This window comes from Macaca nemestrina, chromosome 3 (genome assembly GCF_043159975.1).
Source record: "Macaca nemestrina isolate mMacNem1 chromosome 3, mMacNem.hap1, whole genome shotgun sequence".
Taxonomy (NCBI): Eukaryota; Metazoa; Chordata; class Mammalia; order Primates; family Cercopithecidae; genus Macaca; species Macaca nemestrina.
In genome coordinates, this window is record NC_092127.1 from 150,450,997 (window position 1) to 150,477,030 (window position 26,034).

General features: G+C 38.5%; 1 protein-coding gene across 13 annotated transcripts in view; it reads left to right on the forward strand.

Annotated features, from left to right (window-relative positions):
* LOC105487680 (cytochrome c oxidase subunit 7B2) overlaps nt 1–16,128 on the forward strand; it is a 170,047-nt gene extending 153,919 nt beyond the window's left edge. For 10 of the 13 annotated variants that reach the window (XM_071093644.1, XM_071093641.1, XM_011751209.3 and 7 more), the window contains one exon: nt 15,713–16,128. In XM_071093644.1, the coding sequence (XP_070949745.1) occupies nt 15,763–16,008 (246 nt within the window). In that variant the 5' untranslated portion in view covers nt 15,713–15,762 and the 3' untranslated portion in view covers nt 16,009–16,128. Of the gene's footprint in view, nt 1–4,139; nt 4,391–15,712 lie in introns of all 13 variants that reach the window. The other 3 variants (XM_071093643.1, XM_071093640.1, XM_071093645.1) reach the window with 1 other exon arrangement.
* The last annotated feature ends 9,906 nt before the right edge of the window (nt 16,129–26,034 follow it).

Here is a 26,034-nt window from a genome sequence, read left to right on the forward strand (position 1 = left end):
ATGAGTTTGGCTCTCTGCCTCTTCCTCAATTAGAACATGAAGCCAGGAAAGGAGTATTGGATTCTGTGTATTTACTATTTGCAATTCACACTCTAATTTCTACCCACATTATTCTTCAACATGCATAAAGTCATGAATGGCCAGTGACCAAAAGATTATTAAAAATATTAAAGGGCCATATAAAGTGATCACTAGGTCTTTCAGATCTGTTGATTTTTATTTGATGAATATGATAAAATACATTATCTGTATAAGAAAGCCTACCATTCCATTATCAACAGTGCCTCTAAACTATACACATTGTATCTACTGTGTGAAAATTATGGCCTGTTTGCATAGAATCTTACTTTTCCAATTAACAAATATTCAAATGATTAAATTATGTTAATTTACGGGTGCTCTTTTAAACTAAGAAATTTTAGACTCTGTTAGATTAATGAAATAGAGGTTGAAACCTTGTAACCTCTCTGAAACGAGAATGTAATTGGAAATCGTAGGATTTCAAAACAAAAATCTGTATTCTGATTTTTTATTGCATGTTTTGAGATGGGTAACCTCTTTTAGGCTTGCTTTCTTTAAGATCCTTCCCTCAGGAACTTACAAGAAGAACTAAAATGAAATATCAGTTCACTAAAATAAGCACCCTGCCCCAAGGTTTAGCAAAGTGCATCCTGTCTCACTGTTTCTGCTGAGGCGTCTACAAGAAGGAAAAAAAAAAAAAAAAAAAAAAAAAAACAGTTTACCAAAGGTTTGCCCCTCTGGCCAGTTTTTCTCACTTACAAATAATGAATCCAAGGGGGAAAAAAGGAAAGGTGAAATACCTTTTAAAAAGTTTTTTTAACCAATGTCTTGTTAAAAGTTTTTTTAAGGTCTCTAAAATGTTATGAAAGTAAAAAAAAAGAAAATTATACTGAAAGCACTGGACTAGTAAAACAACTTGCAGTGATTAGCGTTCCTACTTCAATGCTGTAATATGTTCTTCTCATCAGATGAAATTTCTCTGCAAATGCACCTTAAGTTGTCTAGGTGATAGCAATAACAAGAGCCTTATTCATAAAAAGATTAATTAACAGGTATATTTTGAGCAGAATTTAGGAGGACAGAGATGGTCCAAGTTGGAAATAAATAATCCAGATTTTGCAGAAGCAAGGTGGAAAAGAATACTTTGCAGTGCTAAATATTCCAATCTAAATGGGTAGTTTTATCAAAATTAACTACTGGACTGGACCCTTACTGGCCTGAGTTCTGGTTGGCAACTGCCAACAATTTTAATGGAAACAATTGGTAAATATGTCTTTAAAAATTAAAAGGCCGGGTGCGGTGGCTCAGGCCTGAAATCCTAGCACTTTGGGAGGCGGAGGCGGGTGGATCACGAGGTCAGGAGATCGAGACCACGGTGAAATCCCGTCTCTACTAAAAATACAAAAAAATTAGCCGGGCATGTTGGCGGGCGCCTGTAGTCCCAGCTACTCCGGAGACTGAGGCAGGAGAATGGCGTGAACCTGGGAGGCGGAGCTTGCAGTGAGCCGAGATCGCGCCACTGCACTCCAGCCTGGGCGATATAGCAAGACTCCATCTCAAAAAAAAAATTAAAATTAAAATTAAAAAATTAAAAGATCTGGCTGGGCGTGGTGGGTCACGCCTGTAATCCTAGCACTTTGGGAGGCCGAGGCAGGCGGATTGCCTGAGCTCAGGAGTTTGAAACCAGCCTGGGCAACACGGTGAAACCCTGGCTCTACTAAAAACACAACAAAATTAGCCAGGCATGGCAGTGTGCGCCTGTAGTCCAGCTGAGGCAAGAGAATTGCTTGAACCTGGGAGGTGGAGCCTGCAGTGAGCCAAGATTACACCACTGCACTCCAGCCTGGGTGACAGAGAGACTCCGTCTCCAAAAAGATAAAATAAAGTGTGTTTGATATCTAAAAGTTAAATAGGCCAATGTTTCCTGTATACTTTTACCTAAATATATCAGTGATAGAGTAAAGGCAGGAATGACTTTGACAAGTCCATTTCAAAATTTTAATGAAAGTTTCAAATTATGCAATGAGGGGTCATTGATTCATCTCTAATGGCCACTGTAGAATCATGAAATATTTTTATGAATGAGTCCATTTACTTAATAAAGATGGATGTGTTACCTTAACACCAAGGGTTTGGTCTAGGTTCTGCTGCTCACCACGCAGAAAGCCAATGACTGAGACAAGGATTATAGCAGAGGTCGGGTGCTATAGCCAAGGAGATGGGAGGGAGCTCAGTCTCAAATTTGTCTCTCCGACCAACTAAAATGAAGGGCTTATATAGCAGGGAAGAAATGTAACGATGCATAGGAAAATAGGAGTTCAGGAGGCCTAAGGAGGTAATCATGATGAATGAGGGGCTGGTGTCCCATTGTCTGGAAGCGGGGATCTGTTACTTTGATACTTTTTGAGAGGCCTGGGGGTCCTTTCCGTAGGAAGGAACTCAGATGAAACAGATGTAACTTTCAAGCTTTAAAACAAGAAGCCCCAATTTTCTATGTTTATACAACAACAACAACAACAAAAACTGGGACTGTTGGGTCAATTTTAGATGTTGAAACCAGAGAAACATCGGCACAAATATTAAAACTGCCAAAGTTAGAATCATATAATGAAGGCTAGAGTTCATTGCTCTTATGAGTGCTGTTAAGACAAACTGGGATTACCACACATCCTGTACTCCTTGAATCATATGTTAAAAGTTCCCACAAGGAAATGATTTAGTTTATGAGATACCTCCTGGATCCATTAAGCCTTTGGAAATGAGTACAGTGATGTAGCAGTATTGAGAACACAGAGGCATCCTTTGGTTTTCCCCTAATTGTGTTCTGCAAAACACTAACCTGGAGATAGGCTTCGGGGGGAAAAAAAAAAGCATGATATGTTTAGCTACATTTGGAATACACCACATGCCATCCCTCTCAAAGAATCACTGTTCAGCACAATAGAGTTTGGAAAAATACTTCAATACAGAAAATATGACTTTGTTAACTGCATACTTCTCAAAACTTAGATAACATTGAAACCCCGTTCTCAAGTAACTTCTATTAATATAACATCAAAGAGAACTAGTGAAATAGGCATATTTTGGGAAATACTGACATAAGGTCCCTTTTCAATTGGAATCAGTGTCAAACTATTAAAGCTAAGAGACTATGTATTTCAGCCATTGGGATGGAATATAATTTTTTTAAGTTAATGAAATACATTCCTAATTTCCAGTTTATACATCAGTTTCTGAGAGTTCCATTAGCATGAGACAGATCCTCAGAGGTTTGTCCTTTTTTAGATACCTGTGCAAAGTAATTGTGATCTTGCCTTGCAAAGCTGAAGATTGAATGCAGAAATGTGATTACACTAAGGGACTAGCACATTTTGGGACCTTAACTGGTAAACTGTACATATTTGAAAGGTACTGTAATGTAAAAATAACATAGACATCCACTTTGAGGAAATATGGTGGGCCTACTTGAAGTTTAATAATGAACAAAATAAGAATTGTTGCACAGTTGGGACACTGATGTGCAGTGTGACATGTAGAAAAGCCTTCAACCTGTATGTCACTGTTTTGTTATCTCTTACTCATAGCTATCGGAAAGGAAAAAGAGTGACTATAGTTGGAAGAACCTTATGATTAAAGAAAATATTATGGGTACTTAATGAGTGAACCACCTTAATGTGATCCGCTCCATAAAAGAAACTGCCTACATTAACACTGTGATTATTCTCAGACTGGACATTACTGAATACTTTCAACACTCCATATGAAATAGAAATGATCTGTTCATTTAGACTGTGACTGGGAAGAATGTGAGCGAGAGTGCATACCTCAATATTCCTTTACTCTTCAGGCAACATATGGCATTTGAGGACACCAGCTCACAGGTTCTTTGTCCACTCTCATTTTTCCTCCTGGCATAATAATTCATTGCTATCATCTGCCTTTTTGTTTGTTTAGGTAGCATCCATTTATGTAACTGTTTAGGCTTAATAAAGTAACATAAAACAGCCTTAAGCAAATGCTTGTACTATCCATCAATTCAGTGACTTAGGAGATGATGCCATTACATATAAAATAGGACCATTGTTCAGCATTTTTACCAGCGGCGTTGCTTCTTTCAGAGTTCCCATATTTCCTGTTACCAAATGGCTGAAAACTTGAATACATTGTGAAAGGGGACACTTTGCACTGTGGACACTGAATCCCTACTTGAGCATCATCATCTGCTGACAAATACATAAATGAACTGAAGACACTGCAGGTTATGTGCATTTCCATTTCAGGAAGATTGCCTTTTTATTGTTTCTTATTTTGCATTGATACCATGAAGCTGTAAAAAGAAGAGTGGAAATAAAAGCAAGTGGAAATGAAGGTATTTCAATTGAGTAGTGTCCAGGAGTCCTAGCTCCAAAAGTGTATCATTCATTTATACAGCAGAACACCTGTATTACTAATGCTTTTAATGTTTTTAAATGCTACCAAATGTTTCTCTTGACTAACTTATTCCCACAGGGTCCCTATAACTCTTTCAGGTCACTCAGGTACTGCTTTCTAAATTACCATGGTAGTAGATTCAATTACTACTGTACTCTTTCAGTGGCCTAAAAGAATAAATGGTCTTCCTAAAATGCTTCTTTTTATTTTTCCCCCAAGGAAAAGCCCAGGATGTTAGAGCTGGATAGTACCTTAGAGATTATCTGATTCAATGTTCCATAAATATTTCTGATGATAAAACCCTCCTGAGAATTTGTTTTAAAAATATAGATTCTCAGGCTGCTCCCCTCAGGCTACTGCGTTACAATACATTTGAAATTGAACCTAGGAATCTACATTTTGTAATAAAGATTCCAGATGACTTTTAGGATCAGATAGGTGTGGAAAAACTAAATTTGTTCAACATTTTTATTTTATAGGGGGTAAGCAGATGTCCGGGTAGCTTAAGTGATTCACCTGAATTGTATCATACAACATTTTAAATATTGGGATTAGTTCTGGAAAAATGTTGATGGGCAACCTTTTTGCATCCCATGGTGGGGACTAAGATAATGTATTTTCTTAGATTTTAAGTTGCCTTTTCTATTGTATATTGTAAGTTGCATCCTATTGTATAGAATAATGTCATTCATGGTGGAGAAGTGATAGGAGAGGATACACCTTGCTGTATATACAGCAGTGGTTCTGAACTGGGAATGACTTTGCACCCCAGGTAACATTTAGCAAGGTCTGGAGACATTTATGATTTCAAAACTGGAGGATACTACTGCTGTTATTTAGTAAGTGGAGGTAGGGATGCTACTAAACATCTTAAAATGCATGGGATTACTTTTCCCCTCTCCAACAATGAATTATTCAGACCAAAATGTCAGTTGCATACACATTGGGAAACCCTGATATACCCCTAAATCCCTTCTTGAGCTTCATCTTTTTCCGAACTATTTTAAGAGTATTATCTGGGCAATTGGAGAAATAGGACTCTGTTTTGTTTTCTTCTTGAGATTACATAGAAAGCCTATATCGAAGCTAAGTGGGTCATTTGTTGGTCCATGTTAGGCTATACTTAGACTGGATACAGTTATTATTTTGTTTTTGGATCATACAGCAAATCTTTTCAAGATGCCTCCCCCTTCTACTCAGGCATCTAAACCTGCCTTTCTGTGGCACACGTCAATTATGTATGCTTTGACCTTTCAGTATTCCGTGCCTAGATCACCCAAACTCTGATTCCCAAGGTCAGCAACAAGCTACAGTGTCAATATCTGCTGATTTTGAACAGAAATCAGGACAGAGGTTTTGGGTGAAATCAACCCAGAGGTTAAGAGAATGGAATACTCAGTTTAGTTTAGAGTAACTTACTTACTAAATTGATCTGATATTTATTTTATTTATATTTCTCAATTCTATCTTCTTTCTATTTCAGGTATCAGTACTTAATTTAGATCCTTATTTTCTTTTTCATGAAGGATTACCATCAATGGTTAACTAACATCTTAAATTTTTGCCATTTTTGTCATCTCTCCATCCATTTTACACCTAACAATTATGCTTGTAAATGTGTTTTCTGATTATACCAAATCAGTAGTTTCTCCTCACCTATAGGACTGTTTCTCAAACTTGAGTTATGTTTGGAATCTTCTTAAAGGAAAAACATTATTTCATCACTTATACCAGCTTAAATTATTTTATCATAAAATCACTTATATATGGGTAAACTTGAAACTGAATTAATCTTCATTATGTTGGGAGCTTAATACCACGATAAAAGGAAAGCATGTTTTCAAATAAAAAATGAAACCAACTGTATAACAAATAAAGTTCAAATTTGTTATATTAACTTAGTATAACAGTTAACATTGTCCTGAAACTCTAACACTGTAGTGATCATAGTTCTTTTATTTTCATATGTCTGTGGTTAGTAAGCATTGGTATGACTCAATTCTTCTAATTCTTTATTTTGTCCCTTGCATGAGAACACTTTAACATAATGGCTGCATCTATTCTTTTTGCATTAACCCGGGGCAAATAATTGCTATATACCATTGCAGCTAAAGTGCAGAACAAAGATAAACAGAGGCACTAGAAATTGATAAGCTACATCATCCAGGTCTCATATTATTTTTATATTATCATGAAAATAATACATTAAAAATGAATTTTAATTTAATTTAATTTATTAAAATAAATTAAAAATTCTCATTTTTAACTCACAGCAAAGGTTGTGAGTATGACAACTATTTTTTAAATAGTGGGAAACACTGACCTGTAGGATTGAGTCAAATGCCATAGCAAGGCATATAAAGTCCCCAGTGTGGCCTTCTTTTCTGATGTCTCCAGGCTCATTTGTTGGGCATTTGTTGCTTCAACGCTTATTACGTAGTGTTACTGAGCTCACCAGATTGCCCTGTCTCCATATTAATTCCAGCCTATGTGCTTATGCTTTCTTCTCCATCTGTGTATTCCATCCCCCCGCCACCAATTTTTGTTTCTGTTGATTTCAAAATAATATTGCAAGCTCTAGCTTAGGTATCATGTATTCTAAAACCATTCCTAGCATCCCAGGATAAAATGCCCCCTCTGTGGACTAAATACACCCTGTGCTAATTTCTAGCCTACTTCTTTCTGTAGAGCAATAATTATTTATTCCTCCACTATACCGTAAGCTTCTTGAGAGTAGACATTGTACTGATGACATCTACCCCAGGCTCTAACGTACAGTAATTAGTAGGTAAATAAATAGCAAAGCACTGTGAACCATTTCCAATTAAAGAGCCATCTCTGGTAACCAGCTTGGTTTTGTTTTGGTGTGGTTTGGTTCATCATTTTTCAATACTCAGAGTTGAATACACTTTAAGAAAACATGGTATGGTTAAAGAATTTGTTGGATTTAGAATCAGAGGATTTATATTCACATCCTTTCCTGTGATTTGTTCTTAGGTATAAAATGGGGTTAAACAGTCATCCTTCCACACCATTTTTTCAGATGTGCAAAATCTTGGAACAATGTCTAACACACAGGCATATACTTAATAAATGTTAGTTTCCTTACTACATTACTGTTTTACTTCTTTTGATAGCCTTCAGTGATTTGAAATTATTATTGTTACCAGTGAAGCTTCAGATTTATATACTTCCTTATTATAGTTAGACTGAGATCAAGTGTTAGTTATTTTTTTCTGAAAGAACTTTAAGATGACTGCATATAATAGGTGACACAGTCTTTCAACTTCAATGAATACTTCACTCCCTTTAACTATTTATATTTATTCAGAACATATTTCTTTTATTGCCATGGGCATGAGAGAACTTTTACTTTGTTTTCACTACCTAGAGAAATCTGTCTTCCTCCATCTTTTTTAGTTTATTTTCATCAGAAAGATATACTTTGAGAAACATTTCCTTTACCTACTATATTATTGAATTTCTTTTTTATGCTTTCATACGGATATTAGAACCTGTAGCTTTAGTTCTTTAGATAATGGGAGTTGGACTCACTGATAACCAAAAAAATTATTGTAGAGGTATGTAATATGAGTTTAAACAATATGGAAAATTCCTTGAATTTTCTTAGCTTTTACATGTATTTTATAAATAAAGATAAAGATAAGTTAGATCTGAAGGCAGTTGAGACAGATGTAGCTGATGCCGACAAGGAAAAGAAAAAGAGCAAAGAGACTGCAGTTTGTTTATTATAGAATGAAATGCCAACTGCAAACTATGGAAGGAGTTCCTAAAAGAAAATTCTTAGTAAATAGACACTTACTGGTTCAAAAAAATTCAGGCTAGATGGAAAAGAAAAGCTTTATAGATACGGGAATAGCCAAAGGATGAACTAAGCTTCCAAGAAATGCGATCAATGTCACTAGAGACAAAGGATCTAAATTTAAATGTAACATCATGAGTGTAGGAAAAATGAAATCAATTTGTCATAAAGCAGCATGAGCCGACCCACTAGAGATCCCTGTTATCACAAATTATTCTCTGGTTATGTGTCTTCCTAAAGCATGAAAGCAATGTGTGGCACAGGTCCTTTTGTACTGGATTAAGGCTGCACCTGTCATACCCTGACTGATGTCACCTTCTGCCTATTCTCTGAATTCAATTCAAATTAAAACCTTGGTGTCCTTGGGTGGAAAGATTCATGACTAACAGGAAACATCTTTGAATATCTGGAACCTCAGAAGAAATTAATTTGGCTCTGGTTTGCCCTATTTGTCACAATCATGATGAGTGCCACTTACCATATGGTAGGAAATAAAAGAGAACCATGGGGTCTTGTTTTCAAAGTTGGAATAAAGTCTTAAAATCTCAGTGAATAGTTACAAGTTTACAAGTACTGACCTCAGGGCCTTTTATCTCTGTGTTGCCTACATTTGGGCCACATTTAACATATGTGATTGCTGAAGACAGAGTGTTGTTTGACAACTTGCACACAGGAAGAGAAATTTAAAGAATTATTTTATGTTTCTACTTCCAGATTTCTTGTAACTATCTAAGAAATAAAATAATTTTGGCAATTATGAAATACACATCTAATTTCATTGTAATTTGACTTGTTCTTAGTATTCATTTTAGCTTCCTTTGAGGATACCAATATTCACTTATATTTCGGATTGGTTTTAAAAAGATCTTTTTATGCTTTTGTGTCAGCTACTTTATATGCAGTTATCTCCCTTGTTCTTAGATAACTTGCAGTTTATCAAAGGAGAATAAAAACATAATTTCTTAAGAGAATGACAAGGCAAGCCACAGGCTTGAAGAAAGTGTTTACAAAATCCATATCTAATTGAGGACTGTTATCCAGAATACACAAAGAACTCTTAAAATTCAACAATAAGAAAATGAATAGCCTTATTTTTTAAAATAAGCGGAAGGCCTGAAATAGACACTTCCCGAAGGGGAGATAAAGATGGCAAACAAGCATATAAAAAGATGCTGGACATTATATGTCATCAGGGAACTGCAAATTAAACACCTATTTACTGATTAGAGTGGCCCAAATCCAGAACACTAACAACATCAAATGCTGGCCAGGATGTGGAACAACAGAAACTCTCATTCACTGCTGGTAGGAACTCAAAATGGTACAGCCACTTTGGAAGGCAGTTAGACAGTTTCTTACAAAACTAAACAAATTATTACCATGTGATTCAGCAATCATGCTCCTTGATATTTACCTAAATTGGTTAAAAATATATTCAGACAAAACCCTACCTACAGATGTTTATAGCAGCAGCAGTTGTATTCATGCTGGTTGAATCTTAGAAGCAATCAAGATGTCCTTCAGTAAAATAATAGATAAATAAATGGTGGTACATCCAGACAGTGGAATATTAATTAGCACTAAAAAGAAATGCACTGTCAAGCCACAAAAAGGTATGAATGAACTTTAAATATATATTTTAAACTGAAAGAAGCCAGTCTGAGCAGGTATACTGTATGATTACAATGATTTGACATTCTGAAAAAGGCAAAACTGTGGAGACAGTAAAAAGATCAGTGGTTGCCAGGGGTAAGTCAAAACAGAGAGATGAATAGGTGAAACTGAACCATTACCCCCGTAGACTGTTATTTTTGATAAACATAGAAATTGACCCTTCTGGTGTTAAGAAGCTTGAAGCTTATATTTGTTTTATCTGAGTTCCTTCCTCAGGAAATGGCCTTTAGGCCTCTCACAAAAAGTATCAAAGAACTGAAATCAGATCACCACACCAGATGCCGGTGTGGCATCATTCACCATGATTGCTTCCTTGCTCCTCCCAAAATGCCTGTTTTCTTAACACATTTTTGCATTTCTTGCCTGCTATATAAAGCCCTGGTTTAGGTCAGTCAGGGAGATGGATTTGAGACTGAGCTCCCATCTCCTCCGCTGCAGCACCTGATTAAACCCTTCTTCCTTGGCAGTACTTGGCATTTCAGTGATTAGCTTTCTCTGTGGTGAGCAGCAAGACCTAGACCGAACCTTTGGTGTTTTAATAACATAAGCAGAGCACAGAGGGCATTTTAGGGCACTAAAACTATTCTGTATGATACTAAAATGATGGATACATGTCATTATACTTTTGTTAAAACCTATAGAAAGTACAATATCAGGAGTGAACCTTAATGTAAACTATGGACTTCGGGTAATAATGAAATGTCAATGTAGGTTTATTGATTTTAACAAATGTACAACTCTGGTGGAAGATGTTGATAGCTAGGGAGGCTGTGGGTGTATATAGTCAGGGTACATGGGAACTCTCAATGTCCTGTGCTCATTTTCACTGTGAACCAAAATTGCTTCCCCAAAACACATGTGTTTAAAAAGATAATGCCTCAATGTTAAATGTTATGAAAAAAAAAGTTGTATCTTTGGCTGTGCAGAAGCTCTTTAGTTTAATTAGAACCCATTTGTCAATTTTGGCTTTTGTTGCTGTTGCTTTTAGTGTTTTAGACATGAAGTCTTTGCCCATGCCTATGTCCTGAATGGTACTACCTAGGTTTTCTTCTAGGGTTTTTATGGTATTAGGTCTAACATTTAAGTCTCTAATCCATCTTGAATTAATTTTCATATAAGGAGTAAGGAAAGGATCCAGTTTCAGCTTTCTACTTATGGCTAGCCAATTTTCCCAGCACCATTTATTAAATAGGGAATCCTTTCCCCATTTCTTGTTTCTCTCAGGTTTGTCAAAGATCAGATGGCTGTAGATGTGTGGTATTATTTCTGAGGACTCTGTTCTGTTCCATTGGTCTAAATCTCTGTTTTGGTACCAGTACCATGCTGTTTTGGTTACTGTAGCCTTGTAGTATAGTTTGAAGTCAGGTAGCGTGATGCCTCCAGCTTTGTTCTTTTGACTTAGGATTGTCTTGGCGATGCGGGCTCTTTTTTGGTTCCATATGAACGTTAAAGCAGTTTTTTCCAATTCTGTGAAGAAACTCATTGGTAGCTTGATGGGGATGGCATTGAATCTATAAATAACCTTGGGCAGTATGACCATTTTCATGATATTGATTCTTCCTATCCATGAGCATGGTATGTTCTTCCATTTGTTTATGTCCTCTTTTATTTCACTGAGCAGTGGTTTGTAGTTCTCCTTGAAGAGGACCTTTACATCCCTTGTAAGTTGGATTCCTAGATATTTTATTCTCTTTGAAGCGATTGTCAATGGAAGTTCATTCATGATTTGCCTCTGTGTTTGTCTGTTACTGGTGTATAAGAATGCTTGTGATTTTTGCACATTAATTTTGTATCCTGAGACTTTGCTGAAGTTGCTTATCAGCTTAAGGAGATTTGGGGCTGAGACAATGGGGTTTTCTAAATCTACAATCATGTCATCTACAAAGACGGACAATTTGACTTCTTCTTTTCCTAACTGAATACCCTTGATTTCTTTCTCTTCCTTGATTGCCCTAGCCAGAACTTCCAACACTATGTTGAATAGGAGTGGTGAGAGAGGGCATCCCTGTCTTGTGCCAGTTTTCAAAGGGAATTTTTCCAGTTTTTGCCCATTCAGTATGATATTGGCTGTGGGTTTGTCATAAATAGCTCTTATTATTTTGAGGTATGTTCCATCAATTCCGAATTTATTGAGCGTTTTTAGCATGAAGGGCTGTTGAATTTTGTCAAAAGCCTTTTCTGCATCTATTGAGATAATCATGTGGCTCTTGTCTTTGGTTCTGTTTATATGCTGGATTACGTTTATTGGTTTGTGAATGTTGAACCAGCCTTGCATCCCAGGGTTGAAGCCCACTTGATCATGGTGGATAAACTTGTTGATGTGCTGCTGAATCTGGCTTGCCAGTATTTTATTGAGGATTTTTGCATCGATGTTCATCAGGGATATTGGTCTAAAATTCTCTTTTTTTGTTGTGTCTCTCTGTCAGGCTTTGGTATCAGGATGATGTTGGCCCATAAAATGAGTTAGGGAGGATTCCTTCTTTTTCTATTGATTGGAATAGTTTCAGAAGGAATGGTACCAGCTCCTCCCTGTACCTCTGGTAGAATTCAGCTGTGAATCCATCTGGTCCTGGACTTTTTTTGGTTGGTAGGCTATTAATTATTGCCTCAATTTCAGAGCCTGCTATTGGTCTATTCAGGGATTCAACTTCTTCCTGGTTTAGTCTTGGAAGAGTGTAAGTGTCCAGGAAATTATCCATTTCTTCTAGATTTTCTAGTTTATTTGCGTAGAGGTGCTTATAGTATTCTCTGATGGTAGTTTGTATTTCTGTGGGGTCGGTGGTGATATCCCCTTTATCATTTTTTATTGCGTCTATTTGATTCTTCTCTCTTTTCTTCTTTATTAGTCTTGCTAGCGGTCTGTCAATTTTGTTGATCTTTTCAAAAAACCAACTCCTGGATTCATTGATTTTTTGGAGGGTTTTTTGTGTTTCTCTCTCCTTCAGTTCTGCTCTGATCTTAGTTATTTCTTGCCTTCTGCTAGCTTTTGAATGTGTTTGCTCTTGCTTCTCTAATTCTTTTAATTGTGATGTTAGAGTGTCAATTTTAGATCTTTCCAGCTTTCTCTTGTGGGCATTTAGTGCTATAAATTTCCCTCTACACACTACTTTAAATGTGTCCCAGAGATTCTGGTATGTTGTATCTTTGTTCGTATTGGTTTCAAACAACATCTTTATTTCTGCCTTCATTTCGTTATGTACCCAGTAGTCATTCAGGAGCAGGTTATTCAGTTTCCATGTAGTTGAGCGGTTTTGATTGAGTTTCTTAGTCCTCAGTTCTAGTTTGATTGCACTGTGGTCTGAGAGACAGTTTGTTATAATTTCTGTTCTTGTACATTTGCTGAGGAGTGCTTTACTTCCAATTATGTGGTCAATTTTGGAATAAGTGTGATGTGGTGCTGAGAAGAATGTATATTCTGTTGATTTGGGGTGGAGAGTTCTATAGATGTCTATTAGGTCTGCTTGCTGCAGAGATGAGTTCAATTCCTGAATATCCTTGTTAACTTTCTGTCTCGTTGATCTGTCTAATGTTGACAGTAGAGTATTGAAGTCTCCCATTATTATTGTATGGGAGTCTAAGTGTCTTTGTAAGTCTCTAAGGTCTTGCTTTATGAATCTGGGTGCTCCTGTATTGGGTGCATATATATTTAGGATAGTTAGCTCTTCCTGTTGAATTGATCCCTTTACCATTATGTAATGGCCTTCTTTGTCTCTTTTGATCTTTGATGGTTTAAAGTCTGTTTTATCAGAGACTAGTATTGCAAACCCTGCTTTTTTATGTTCTCCATTTGCTTGGTAAATCTTCCTCCATCCCTTTATTTTGAGGCTATGTATGTCTCTGCATGTGAGATGGGTCTCCTGAATATAGCAGACTGATGGGTCTTGACTCTTTATCCAGTTTGCCAGTCTGTGTCTTTTAATTGGAGCATTTATTCCATTGACATTTAAGGTTAATATTGTATGTGTGAACTTGATCCTGCCATTATGATATTAACTGGTTATTTTGCTTGTTAGTTAATGCACTTTCTTCCTAGCCTCGATGGTCTTTACATTTTGGCATGTTTTTGCAGTGGCTGGTACCGGTTGTTCCTTTCCATGTTTAGTGCTTCCTTCAGGGTCTCTTGTAAGGCAGGCCTGGTGGTGACAAAGAGCTTCTGCACAGCTAAAGAAACTACCATCAGAGTGAACAGGCAATCTACAGAATGGGAGAAAATTTTTGCAATCTACTCATCTGACAAAGGGCTAATATCCAGAACCTACAAAGAACTCAAACAAATTTACAAGAAAAAAACAACCCCATCAAAAAGTGGGCAAAGGATATGAACAGACATTTCTCAAAAGAAGACATTCATACAGCCAACAGACACATGAAAAAATGCTCATCATCACTGGCCATCAGAGAAATGCAAATCAAAACCACAATGAGATGCCATCTCACACCAGTTAGAATGGCAATCATTAAAAAATCTGGAAACAACAGGTGCTGGAGAGGATGTGGAGAAATAGGAACACTTTTACACTGTTGGTGGGATTGTCAACTAGTTCAACCATGATGGAAAATAGTATGGCGATTCCTCAAGGACCTAGAACTAGATGTACCATATGACCCAGCCATCCCATTACTGGGTATATACCCAAAGGATTATAAATCATGCTGCTATAAAGACACATGTACACGTATGTTTATTGCGGCACTATTCACAATAGCAAAGACTTGGAATCAACCCAAATGTCCATCAGTGACAGACTGGATTAAGAAAATGTGGCACATATACACCATGGAATACTATGCAGCCATCAAAAAGGATGAGTTTGTGTCCTTTGTAGGGACATGGATGCAGCTGGAAACCATCATTCTTAGCAAACTATCACAAGAACAGAAAACCAAACACCGCATGTTCTCACTCATAGGTGGGAACTGAACAATGAGATCACGTGGACTCGGGAAGGGGAACATCACACACCGGGGCCTATCATGGGGAGGGGGGAGCGGGGAGGGATTGCATTGGGAGTTATACCTGATGTAAATGACGAGTTGATGGGTGCTGACGAGTTGATGGGTGCAGCACACCAACATAGCACAAGTATACATATGTAACAAACCTGCACGTTATGCACATGTACCCTAGAACTTAAAGTATAATAATAATAAATTAAAAAAAAAAAAGAAAAAAAGGTTGTAAAATATGCGATAACCCAGAGACAAAAGGGCGTTTTCAACTTGGCGAGATTTGGAAAGGCTTCACAGAAGTGGTAACTCTTAGAGTGGAATTTCAAAGGCAAGCAGAATTTTGGGTGTAGGAGGGGGAAGGCAAGTATTATAGATAAAGAAGGAGAAGGAAAGGGGTTAAGCAGGAGGGGGATAATGAGGAGGAGGAGAGTGAGGAGGCATGGCATGTTCTGTGAATTTCTGGCTGTTGTAGCCATGTTAATAAGTTTGCAGTCTTTCTGTAGAGTCAACGCATTGAATATTTGTGAGGAGTAGAAAAGTTAACATTTATTACATGCTTACCTTGTTGTTGTTTTGTTTTGGGTTATCACACGTAATATTGAGGCAAAAAGAGGTTAAATAATTGCCCCAAGTTCATATAGCTAATCCGTGGCAAAGCTGGGATTCAAATTCAGATATCGTGATATCAAAACTCACATTCCTGAACACCACTCCAAGGGGTGATGTAGCCAAACATTCATAGCGGAAGGAATTGAATGAAGATTAGATATCAATGCATTTTTTTTTTCTCTCTCTCTCTCCCTCTCTTTCTAGGCCTCTTTGCAACAAAATAGACCAGTAGCTGCAGTGAACTGCAATCCTTCATGATGTTTCCCTTGGCCAGAAATGCACTAAGCAGTCTCAAGATTCGAAGCATTCTGCAAAGTATGGCAAGACAGAGCCATGTAAAACACTCACCAGATTTTCATGATAAATATGGTAATGCTGTGCTAGCCAGTGGAACCGCTTTCTGTGTTGTGGCATGGGTTTTTACAGCCACTCAGATTGGAATAGAATGGAACCTATCCCCTGTTGGCAGAGTTACCCCAAAAGAGTGGAAACATCAGTAACCATCACAGGTGCTGTAATGACAGAATTGTTTAAAAAACCAGCTTGTCATGTAAGCACTGTACTGCTTATTAAAATATAGCACAATTGAAAAAATAAAATATGTTTTGAATCTTTAAAAAGTCATTGCAAATGGTCATTTTATTGCCTGGAAGCCATACAATAGTAGTGGGTATAGATTACAGGGGATTATGAATAGCAAATATTTGAATGTAGGATTAATAAAACATGTATTCCTCTGGTTTAGTGACTTACACCAGGTATCTTTCAGTGAATATACACACATATGTAATTTATAAATTAATTTATTTGGCTGGAAAATCCTGTTGAATCTTCCTTGAAACTCTACAGATGTTTCTTGACTTGGGGTTACATCCCAGTAAACCCACTGCAAATTGAAAATGTTGTAAGTTGAAAATACAGTTAATACCCTACATCTCCATTGTAAAGTCAAAAAGTTGATCCATTGTATGTCCAGATGCTCCTCAATTTATGTTACATCTACATAGATAAACCCCTCAAAGTCAAAAAATCATAGGCTGAACTCTCCTAAGTAGGGGACTATCTGTGTTCAGAAACTGACCATTTTTCACGTCCTTCATCATTCCCACCCTGGTCTGAACTATTATATTCACTGAGATTATTATAAAAACTTTCTAACCAGCCTTCTTGTCTCTGTAGTTTCTGTCCTGCAAACCTGCCCCCCACCACCACACACAATCTTTTTTCAGCTCATCAGCCCGTGTTCATTTTAAAACATAGTCTAGTGATGTGACTCTTCATTCAAAACCTGATTCTCATTTCATTCCAGAGTTAATGCTAAAGTCCTTAGAAAGGTACACAGGTCCCCTCAATGCCAAACTGGCCAGTTTACCTCCTGCATCAACAGGTTTCTACTGGCTCCTCCCTCTGGGTGGCATGCACTTCTGGATTCTATATGACTCTCTCACACCTTTCTGGGTTTTGTTCATGTCATCTTTTCAGAAGAGGTCTTTATCCTTTCTAAAACTGCAGCCTTTATTTTGGCCTGGCTTTCTCTCTCTTGCCTCTTTACTTTTTTCTATATCACTTATCATAATCTCACTTAATATATATATATTTATTTATTTATTTGAGATTCAGTCTCATTCTGTCACCCAGGCTGGAGTGCAGTGGCACAATCTCAGCTCACTGCAACCTCTGCTTCCTGGGTTCAGAAGATTCTCCTGCCTCAACCTCCTAAGTAGATGGAATTTACAGGTACCCGCCATCAAGCCCAGCTAATTTTTATATTTTCAGTAGAGATGGGTTTTCACCATGTTGGCCAGGCTGGTCTCAAACTCCTGGCCTCAAGTGATCCACCCGCCGCGGCTTTCCAAAGTGCTGGGATTACAGGCGTGAGCCACCGCACCCAGCCCACTCTTAAAATACGTTTAACTTATTTGTTTATTGTCTGTGTACAAAACTCCATAAAAGCATAGGTTTTGCAGATTTTTTTATGTTTATCATAGGACTTGGTGGCTTTCAACTAGTTTGAATTAATGCATTAATGAGTGGCTTTAGGTAATTTGGAGTCCCCATCAGTCTGAAATTAAGAATTTGCTTGTCATTGTGGGTTGCAGTGATTATTGGAAGGCATATTAGTTCTATATTGCTGTTTTGCAAATTATTCCAAAACTCAGTGGCTTTAAACAACACTTACTATCTCATAGTTTCTGTGGGTCAGATTTGAGCATGACTTAGTTGGGTGCTTCTGGCTCAAGATCTGACATTTCTACAATCTCTGGCAGTGATCATCTCAAGGCACAACTAGGGGAAGAAGCACATTTAAACTCACTCATAAGAATGTTGGCTGGCCTAATGATCTTGCTGAATGTTGACTGGAACATCATTCCTTTGTCATGTGGGTCTCTCCGTAGAGCAACTGATGATACAGTAGCTGTCATCACTTAGAGTGAAAGAGGGTACCCAAGAGAGGTAGGTCTTAGGGATTGCCCATTTACAGTATTTCTAAATCATTCTCCAAACTGGTTAAATGGTTTACAGTCTCACCAGCAATATAAATAACTTCCTCTTGTTCTACCTCCAGACTTACTCTTAGAGTTGTCAAATATTTTAATATTTTTGTTCTTTCGATGAGTGTAAAATAGTAGCTCATGGCTGGGCGCGCTGGCTCACGCCTGTAATCCCAGCACTTTGGGAGGCTGAGGTGGGCGGATCACGAGATCAGGAGTTTAAGACAGGCCTGGCCAATGTGGTGAAACCCCATCTCCACTAAAAATACAAAAAATTAGCTGGGCATAGTGGTGGGTGCCTGTAGTCCCAGCTACTCGGGAAGCTGAGGCAGGAGAATGGCATGAACCAGGGAGGCTGAGGTTGCAGTGAGCTGAAATCACACCACTGCACTCCAGCCTGGGCGACAGAGTGAGACTTCATCTAAAAAAAAAAAAAAAAAAAAAAAAAAAAATGACCCGAGCGTGGTGGCATGTGCCTCTAATCTAGTCCCAGGTACTTGGGAGGCTGAGGCAGGAGAGTCGCTTGAACCCAGGAGGCGGAGGTTGCAGTGAGCCAAGATTGCACTACTGTATTCCAGCCTGGACGACAGGCTGAATATTTGATAATGATATTTGAGATATTATTATTTCAATACTACTACTACTAATAATAATAATAGCTCATGTTTTAATTTGTATTTCTCTGATTACTAATGAGGTTGGATGTCCTGTGTTAGCTCTTTCCTTTCTTCTATTTTGTGATTTTTCTGTTTGTTCATGTTGCTGCTTTTCTATTTGGTGTTTGTCTTATTCATAGATTTTTTTTTTGTATATTTTGCATAGTAATTGTATCAGTCAGGATTTAATGAGTGAGGCAGAACCAGTATGAATAGTATGCAATACAGGATTAATTATGGGCATTAAAATGAATGCAAATATGGGAACTGGGGGAGAACTCTTTACAATGCTATTGCCTCCATGTCTGGTGTTGAGTGGTTCTCAGTAAAGGAAGAAAGCTGCATGTGAAGTAGCGAAGAGCTAGGACCAACTTAAATTGGGAACACTGAAATCAGGAATACAAATTGGAACGTGTGCCTTTTTCTCACTTTATCTAAGATGACATAGATGACCTGCAGGAGAAGTTGATGCCCTTCACTACAGACCTGCATATTCAACTGGCCCAGAATTCAAAAAAGCTGAAGGAGAACAATTGGTGGGATTTTGAATAGCTGTCCGTGCAGCAGGCCAGAAGATCAGCAACAAATTGCATAAGCTGCCACAGTGTTGGTGCTCTATGCCCACTTTCTAAATATAAAATGGTTGGTGTTTTGTGTTCATCTTTCCTATCTTATACATTTTTTCTTATTCTTGTGGCCAACTCTAATCGGAAAATATAAGGGAAGGATGTAAGTAGTTCAAGCTTAGCAAAGTTGACACTCAAAAAGCCACAGTAATCTACCCTGTGTCAACTCCATATCGGTGTACATCTTTTCTAAACATACCTATATTTCCAACAAAGACAGTAGCAACACATGCTTCTACTAGCATGACGGCAACTTTTCCTCATAAGACTAAAAATATACTGTTTCCCTTTACCCTCGGGGTGGTACTCTTAATTTCCAGTTTAATGACACCATTGCTATGATCCATAGTTGATAACTAAGACTTCTAGAACAGCAAAGGCTAAAGTAATGGAAACAAGAAACAAACATTTCTCTAGTGGATCGCAAGGGATAATAGTGAAAGGAACCACTCCCATATTCACCTCTTGATTCCCGGATCTATAAATCTTGGGTCTGGGAAAATAGCACCATGTATTTTTGCTTATTGAGAGCATATTCAGCATTCTGGGAGACATTACCTCAGCCTTGCAAGGTGGTATTATCCATCTGTTACTGTAACTAACACTTCAAAAGGTTATTACTCCATTCTGTCAGTGATGGGAAACATGGCAGTACCAGTGACTCCCATAAACATGAGCTGATTGTTGCACTCATTTGCTGTAAAATTAGTTTCTTCACCAAAGTAAGTGATGCATGGTATACCATGATGCTGAATAAGGCATTTTTGCAAGTCCATGGATTTAAGAAGAGTTTTAGGGAGAGTAGGTAAATCTACACACTTAGTAGATGTACATTCATGCGAAAACAAAGTGTTGCCTTTTCAACAATGGAAATGGTCCAATGGAATCAACCTGACACTGATGGCTGCATGATCCCCTATCTTTCCCCAAGAAATGGTGCCAAATGGAGATGCAGTGTTGGTCTGTCCATTTGGTGGGTTGGGAACTTAGCAGTGGCTATAGCCAGACTAGCCTTGATAAGTGAAACTCCATGTGGTTGAGCCCATGCCCAACCTCCATTTCTGCTGACATGGTCATTTTGTCTCTGAGGAATTGTGAAAACACAGGATTGCTAGGAAAGGCTGATGGACATAAGGATGGGTCATCTTGTCCACCTGATTATTGAGATACTCCTCTGCCGATTATCCTTTTGGTGAGCATTCATATGCAACATGAGTATCTTCCTCTCTGTGCCCATTTGGAGAAGTCTGTTCACAAAATCCATTCCCAGACTTCTTTTCACACATTTTGCAATAGTGCCTTTCCTAATTTCCCAACCATCCTGTCAAGCCACTGGCTGGAACCCATGACTCAGTGTAGAATTGTATCTTTGGCCATCTCTCCCTCCAGGCAAAATGAACAACCATGTGCATTATTTAATGCACTGCCCACCAGGAAAATTTCCGTTTTCCTATAGGGCCAAAATGGAGTGAAATTACATGGCTGAAGCTGTCTACTTTCAGGTATGGTTAGCATATCTTGCAGAACCAGACTTGAATTTTTTCTTCTTTGGACAGCTCATAATAGGAAGTCCTACTTGTAAACTTTAGGTTCAAAGTGAGATGAAACTTTCTCAGACATACAGCTTACAAAGAATGGAGCCAGGACTCAAGCCCAGATCTCTCTGGCTTTAGAATCTGTTCTTTTACGAGCAAGTTACACTGTTTGCCAGTCTTTCTTCATATATATAAGTGGCAAGTTCTGAAGAAGGATTCAACTGGAGCTAGAAAAGACAGGAAGTCATTGTAGATTGTCGTAGAAATTATGGAAGTCAATAAGATCAAGAGAGTGCATCAGCCTGCAAATGGGGATATAAAATGCATATGGAATGTAATGAGCTTTTTGGTTGGTTTTTTTGTTGTTGTGGTTTGTTTGTTTTTTGAGACGGAATCTCAGCTAACTGCAACATTTGCCTCCTGGATTCAAGTGATTCTCCAGCCTCAGCCTCCCAAGTAGCTGGGGTTACAGGCACGCAACACCACACCCAGCTAATTTTTGTATTTTTAGTAGAGACAGGGTTTTGCCATGTTAACCAGGCTGGTCTCGAACTCCTGACCTCCGGTGATCCACCCACCTCGGCCTCCCAAAGTGTTGGGATTACAGGTGTGAGCCACCGCACCCAGCCTGGTTTTTGTTTTGAAACAGAGTCTCACTGTGAGGCCCAGGCTAGAGTGCAGTGGTGCGATCTTGGCTCACTTGGTTCAAGTGATTCTCATGCCTCGGCCTCCCTAGTTGCTGGGACTACAGGCATGTACTACCATGCCTGGTTAATTTTTTGTATTTTTAGTAGAGACAGGGTTTCACCCTGTTGCCCAGGGTGGTCCCAAACTCCTGAGCTCAGGCAGTCTGCCCTCCTTGGCCTCCCAAAGTACTAGGATTACAGGCATGAGCCACGACGCCTGGCCATAGCCAGCATTTTTAAATGATAATTTATTTCTTAAATTTATTTTGAATATTTTCTGATTTGAAATTAGGATTAAAGTCTACCTCTTTGAGTTTATATATGTATATATGTAAGTTCATGTCTGGGGAAGAGAGAGAGAGAGAGAATGTGCATGTGTATGTATCTATATATCTGTCTTTATAGATAGATAGGAATAGATATACATGTATACATAGGCATCGTTTTTTTGTTTTTTTGTTTTTTTGTTTTGACACACAGTCTCACTCTATTGTCCAGGCTGGAGTACACTGTCACGATCTCGGATCACTGCAACTTCTGCCTCCCAGGTTCAAGGGATTCTCATGCCTCAGCCTCCCAAGTAACTGGGATTACAGGCATGCACCATCATGTCTGGTTAATTTTTGAAATTTTAGTAGAGATGCGGTTTTACCATTTTGGCCACACTGGTCTCAAACTCCTGACCTCAAGTAATCCACCCACCTCAGCCTCCCAAAGTGCTGGGATTACAGGTGTGAGTCACCACACGTGGCCTACACATCTGTATTTTTAGGATTAAAATTATTTCAGGAGCATATATATGCTTAAAATTATGATTACATCTAAATTTTTGGCCACAGATTTCTTATAATCAAACTCAGACGTTGATTTTATCTACTGTTTCTTTTCTTTTTCTTTTCTTTTTTTTTTTTTTTTTTTTTTGAGAGTCTCACTCTGTCACCCAGGCTGGAGTGCAGTGGCATAATCACGGCTCACCACAACCTCCGCCTCCTGGGTTCAAGCAATTCTCCTGCCTCAGCCTCCTGAGTAGCTGGGATTACAGGCATATGGCACCACACCCTGCTAATTTTTTGTATTTTTAGTAGAGATGGGTTTCACCATGTTGGTTAGGATGGTCTCGATCTCTTGACTTCAGGTGATCCTCCCTCCTCAGCCTCCCAAAGTGCTGGGATTATAGGCATGGGCCACCGTGTCTAGCCAATTTTTTTACTGTTTCTAAACCTTTCTCACTGGAAATTTTATTCAGGCCATATGTAAAACATAAAAAAATATAAAAAATGTGGGGTCCTTTCCAAGATGGCTGAATAGGAACAGCTCTGGTCTGCAGCTCTGAGCATGATCGATGCAGAAGCTGGCTGATGTCTGCATTTCCAAATGAGGTACCTGGGTCATCTCACTGGGACTGGTTGGACAGTGGGTGCAACCCACGGAAGGTGAGCCAAAGCAGGGTGGGGCATCGCCTCACCCAGGAAGCTGCTCGCCAGCAACAGAGCAAAGCTGGATGGAGAATGACTTTGACGAGTTGACAGAGTAGGCTTCAGAAGGTCAGTAATAACAAACTTCTGTGAGCTAAAGGAGGATGTTTGAACCCATTGTGAGGAAGCTAAAAACTTTGAAAAAAGATGAGATGAATGGCTAACTAGAATAAACAGCGTAGAGAAGACCTTAAATGACCTGATGGAGCTGAAAACAATGGCACCAGAACTACATGATGCATGCACAAGCTTCAGTAGCCAATTTGATCAAGTGGAAGAAAGGATATTAGTGATTGAAAATCAAATTAATTAAATGAAGTGACAAGAGAAGTTTAGAGAAAAAAGAGTAAAAAGAAATAAACAAAGCATCCAAGAAATATGGGACTATGTGAAAAGACCAAATCTGCATTTGATTGGTGTACCTGAAAGTGATGGGGAGAATGGAACCAAGCTGGAAAACACTCTTCAGGATATTATCCAGAACTTCCCCAACCTAGTAAGGCAGGCTAACATTCAAATTCAGGAAATAACACCACAAAGATACTGCTCGAGAAGAGCAACTCCAAGACGCATAATTGTCAGATTCACCAAGGTTGAAATGAAGGAAAAAATGTTAATTAAGTGCAGACAGAGAGAAAGGTCAGGTTACCCACAAAGGGAAGCTCATCAGACTAACAGTGGATCTCTCAGCAGAAACTCTACAAGCCAGAAGAGAGTGGGGTCCAATATTCAGCATTCTTAAAGAAAAGAATTTTCAACCCAGAATTTCATACCCAGCCAAATTAAGCTTCATAAGTGAAGGAGAAATAAAATCCTTTATAGACAAGCAAATAGTGAGAGATTTTATTACCAGCAGGCCTGCCTTACAAGAGCTCCTGAAGGAAGCACTAAACATGGAAAGGAATAATGAGAGCTATCTGTGACAAACCCACAGCCAACATCATACTGAATGGGCAACCAGCCACTGCAAAAACATGCCAAATTGTAAAGACCGTCAATGCTAGGAAGAAACTGCGTCAACTAATGGGCAAAAATAACCAGCTAACATCATAATGACAGGATAAAATTCACACATAACAATATTACCCTTAATGTAAATGGCCAAAATGCCCCAATTAAAAGACACAAATTGGCAAATTGGATAAAGAGTCAAGACCCATCAGTGTGCTGTATTCAGGAGACCCATCTCATGTACAGGTACACACATAGGCTCAAAATAAAGGGATGGAGGAAGAGCTACCAAGCAAATGGAAAGCAAAAGATAGCAGGGGTTGCAATCCTAGTCTGCAATCCTAGTCTCTGATAAAACAGACTTTAAACCAGCAAAGATCAAAAGAGACAAAGAAGGCCATTACATAATGGCAAAGGGATCAGTTCAACAAGAAGAGCTAACTATCCTAAATATATATGCACCCAATACAGGAGCACTCAGATTCATAAAGCAAGTCCTTAGAGACCTACAAGAGACTTAGATTCCCACACAATAATAATGGGAGACTTCAGCAGGGCGCAGTGGCTCAAGCCTGTAATCCCAGCACTTTGGAAGGCCGAGGCAGGTAGATCACGAGGTCAGGAGATTGAGACCATCTTGGCTAAAATGGTGAAACACTGTCTTTACTAAAAACACACACACAAAAAAAAGAATTAGCCGGGCATGGTGGCAGGCACCTGTAGTCCCAGCTACTCAGGAGGCTGAGGCAGGAGAATGGCGTGAACCCGGTAGGTGGAGCTTGCAGTGAGCCGAGATCGTGCCACTGCACTCAGCCTGGGCGACAGAATGAGACTCCATCTCAAAAAAAAAAAAAAAAAAAAAAAAAAAAGGAGACTTTATTTTTTTAATTTTATTTTTTTATTATACTTTATGTTCTAGGGTACATGTGCACAATGTGCAGGTTTGTTACATATGTATACATGTGCCATGTTGGTGTGCTGCACCCATTAACTTGTCATTTATATTAGGTATATCTCCTAATGCTATCCCTCCTCCCTCCCCCCACCTCACAACAGGCCCTGGTGTGTGATGTTCCCCTTTCTGTGTCCAAGTGTTCTCATTGTTCAGTTACCACCTATGAGTGAGAAAATGCGGTGTTTGGTTTTCTGTTCTTGTGATAGTTTGCTGAGAATGATGGTTTCCAACTGCATCCATGTCCCTACAAAGGACATGAACTCAACCTTTTTTATGCCTGCATAGTATTCCATGGTGTATATGTGCCACATTTCCATAATCCAGTCTATCATTGATGGACACTTGGGTTGGTTCCATGTATTTGCTATTGTGAATAGTGCTGCAGTAAACATACGTGTGCATGTGTCTTTATGGCAGCATGATTTATAATCCTTCGGATATATCCCCAGTAATGGGATGGCTGGGTCAAATGGGATTTCTAGTTCTAGATCCTTGAGGAATTGCCACACTGTCTTCCACAATGTTTGAACTAGTTTACAGTCCCACCAACAGTATAAAACTGTTCCTATTTCTCCACATCCTCTCCAGCACCTGTTGTTTCCTGATTTTTAATGATCGCCAGTCTACCTGGTGTGACAAGGTATCTCATTGTGGTTTTGATTTGCATTTCCATGATGGCTAGTGAAGACAAGCATATTTTCATGTGTCTGTTGGCTGCATAAATGTCTTCTTTTGAGATGTGTCTGTTCATATCCTTTGCCCACTTTTTGATGGGGTTGTTTTTCTTGTAGATTTGTTTGAGTTCTTCTCAGGTTCTGGATTTTAGCCCTTTGTCAGATGAGTAGATTGCAAAAATTTAAAAATGGGAGACTTTAACACCCCACTGTCAGTATTAGATAGATCAATGAGACAGAAGGTTAACAAGAATATCCAGGAATTGAACTCAGTTCTGCACCAAGCAGACCTAATAGACATCTACAGAACTCTCCACCCCAAATCAACAGAATATACATTCTTCTCAGCACCACATCACACTTATTCCAAGATTGACCACATAGTTGGAAATAAAGTACTCCTTATCAAATATAAAAGAATAGAAATCACAACAAACTGCTCTCAGATCACAATGCAATCAAATTAGAAATCAGGA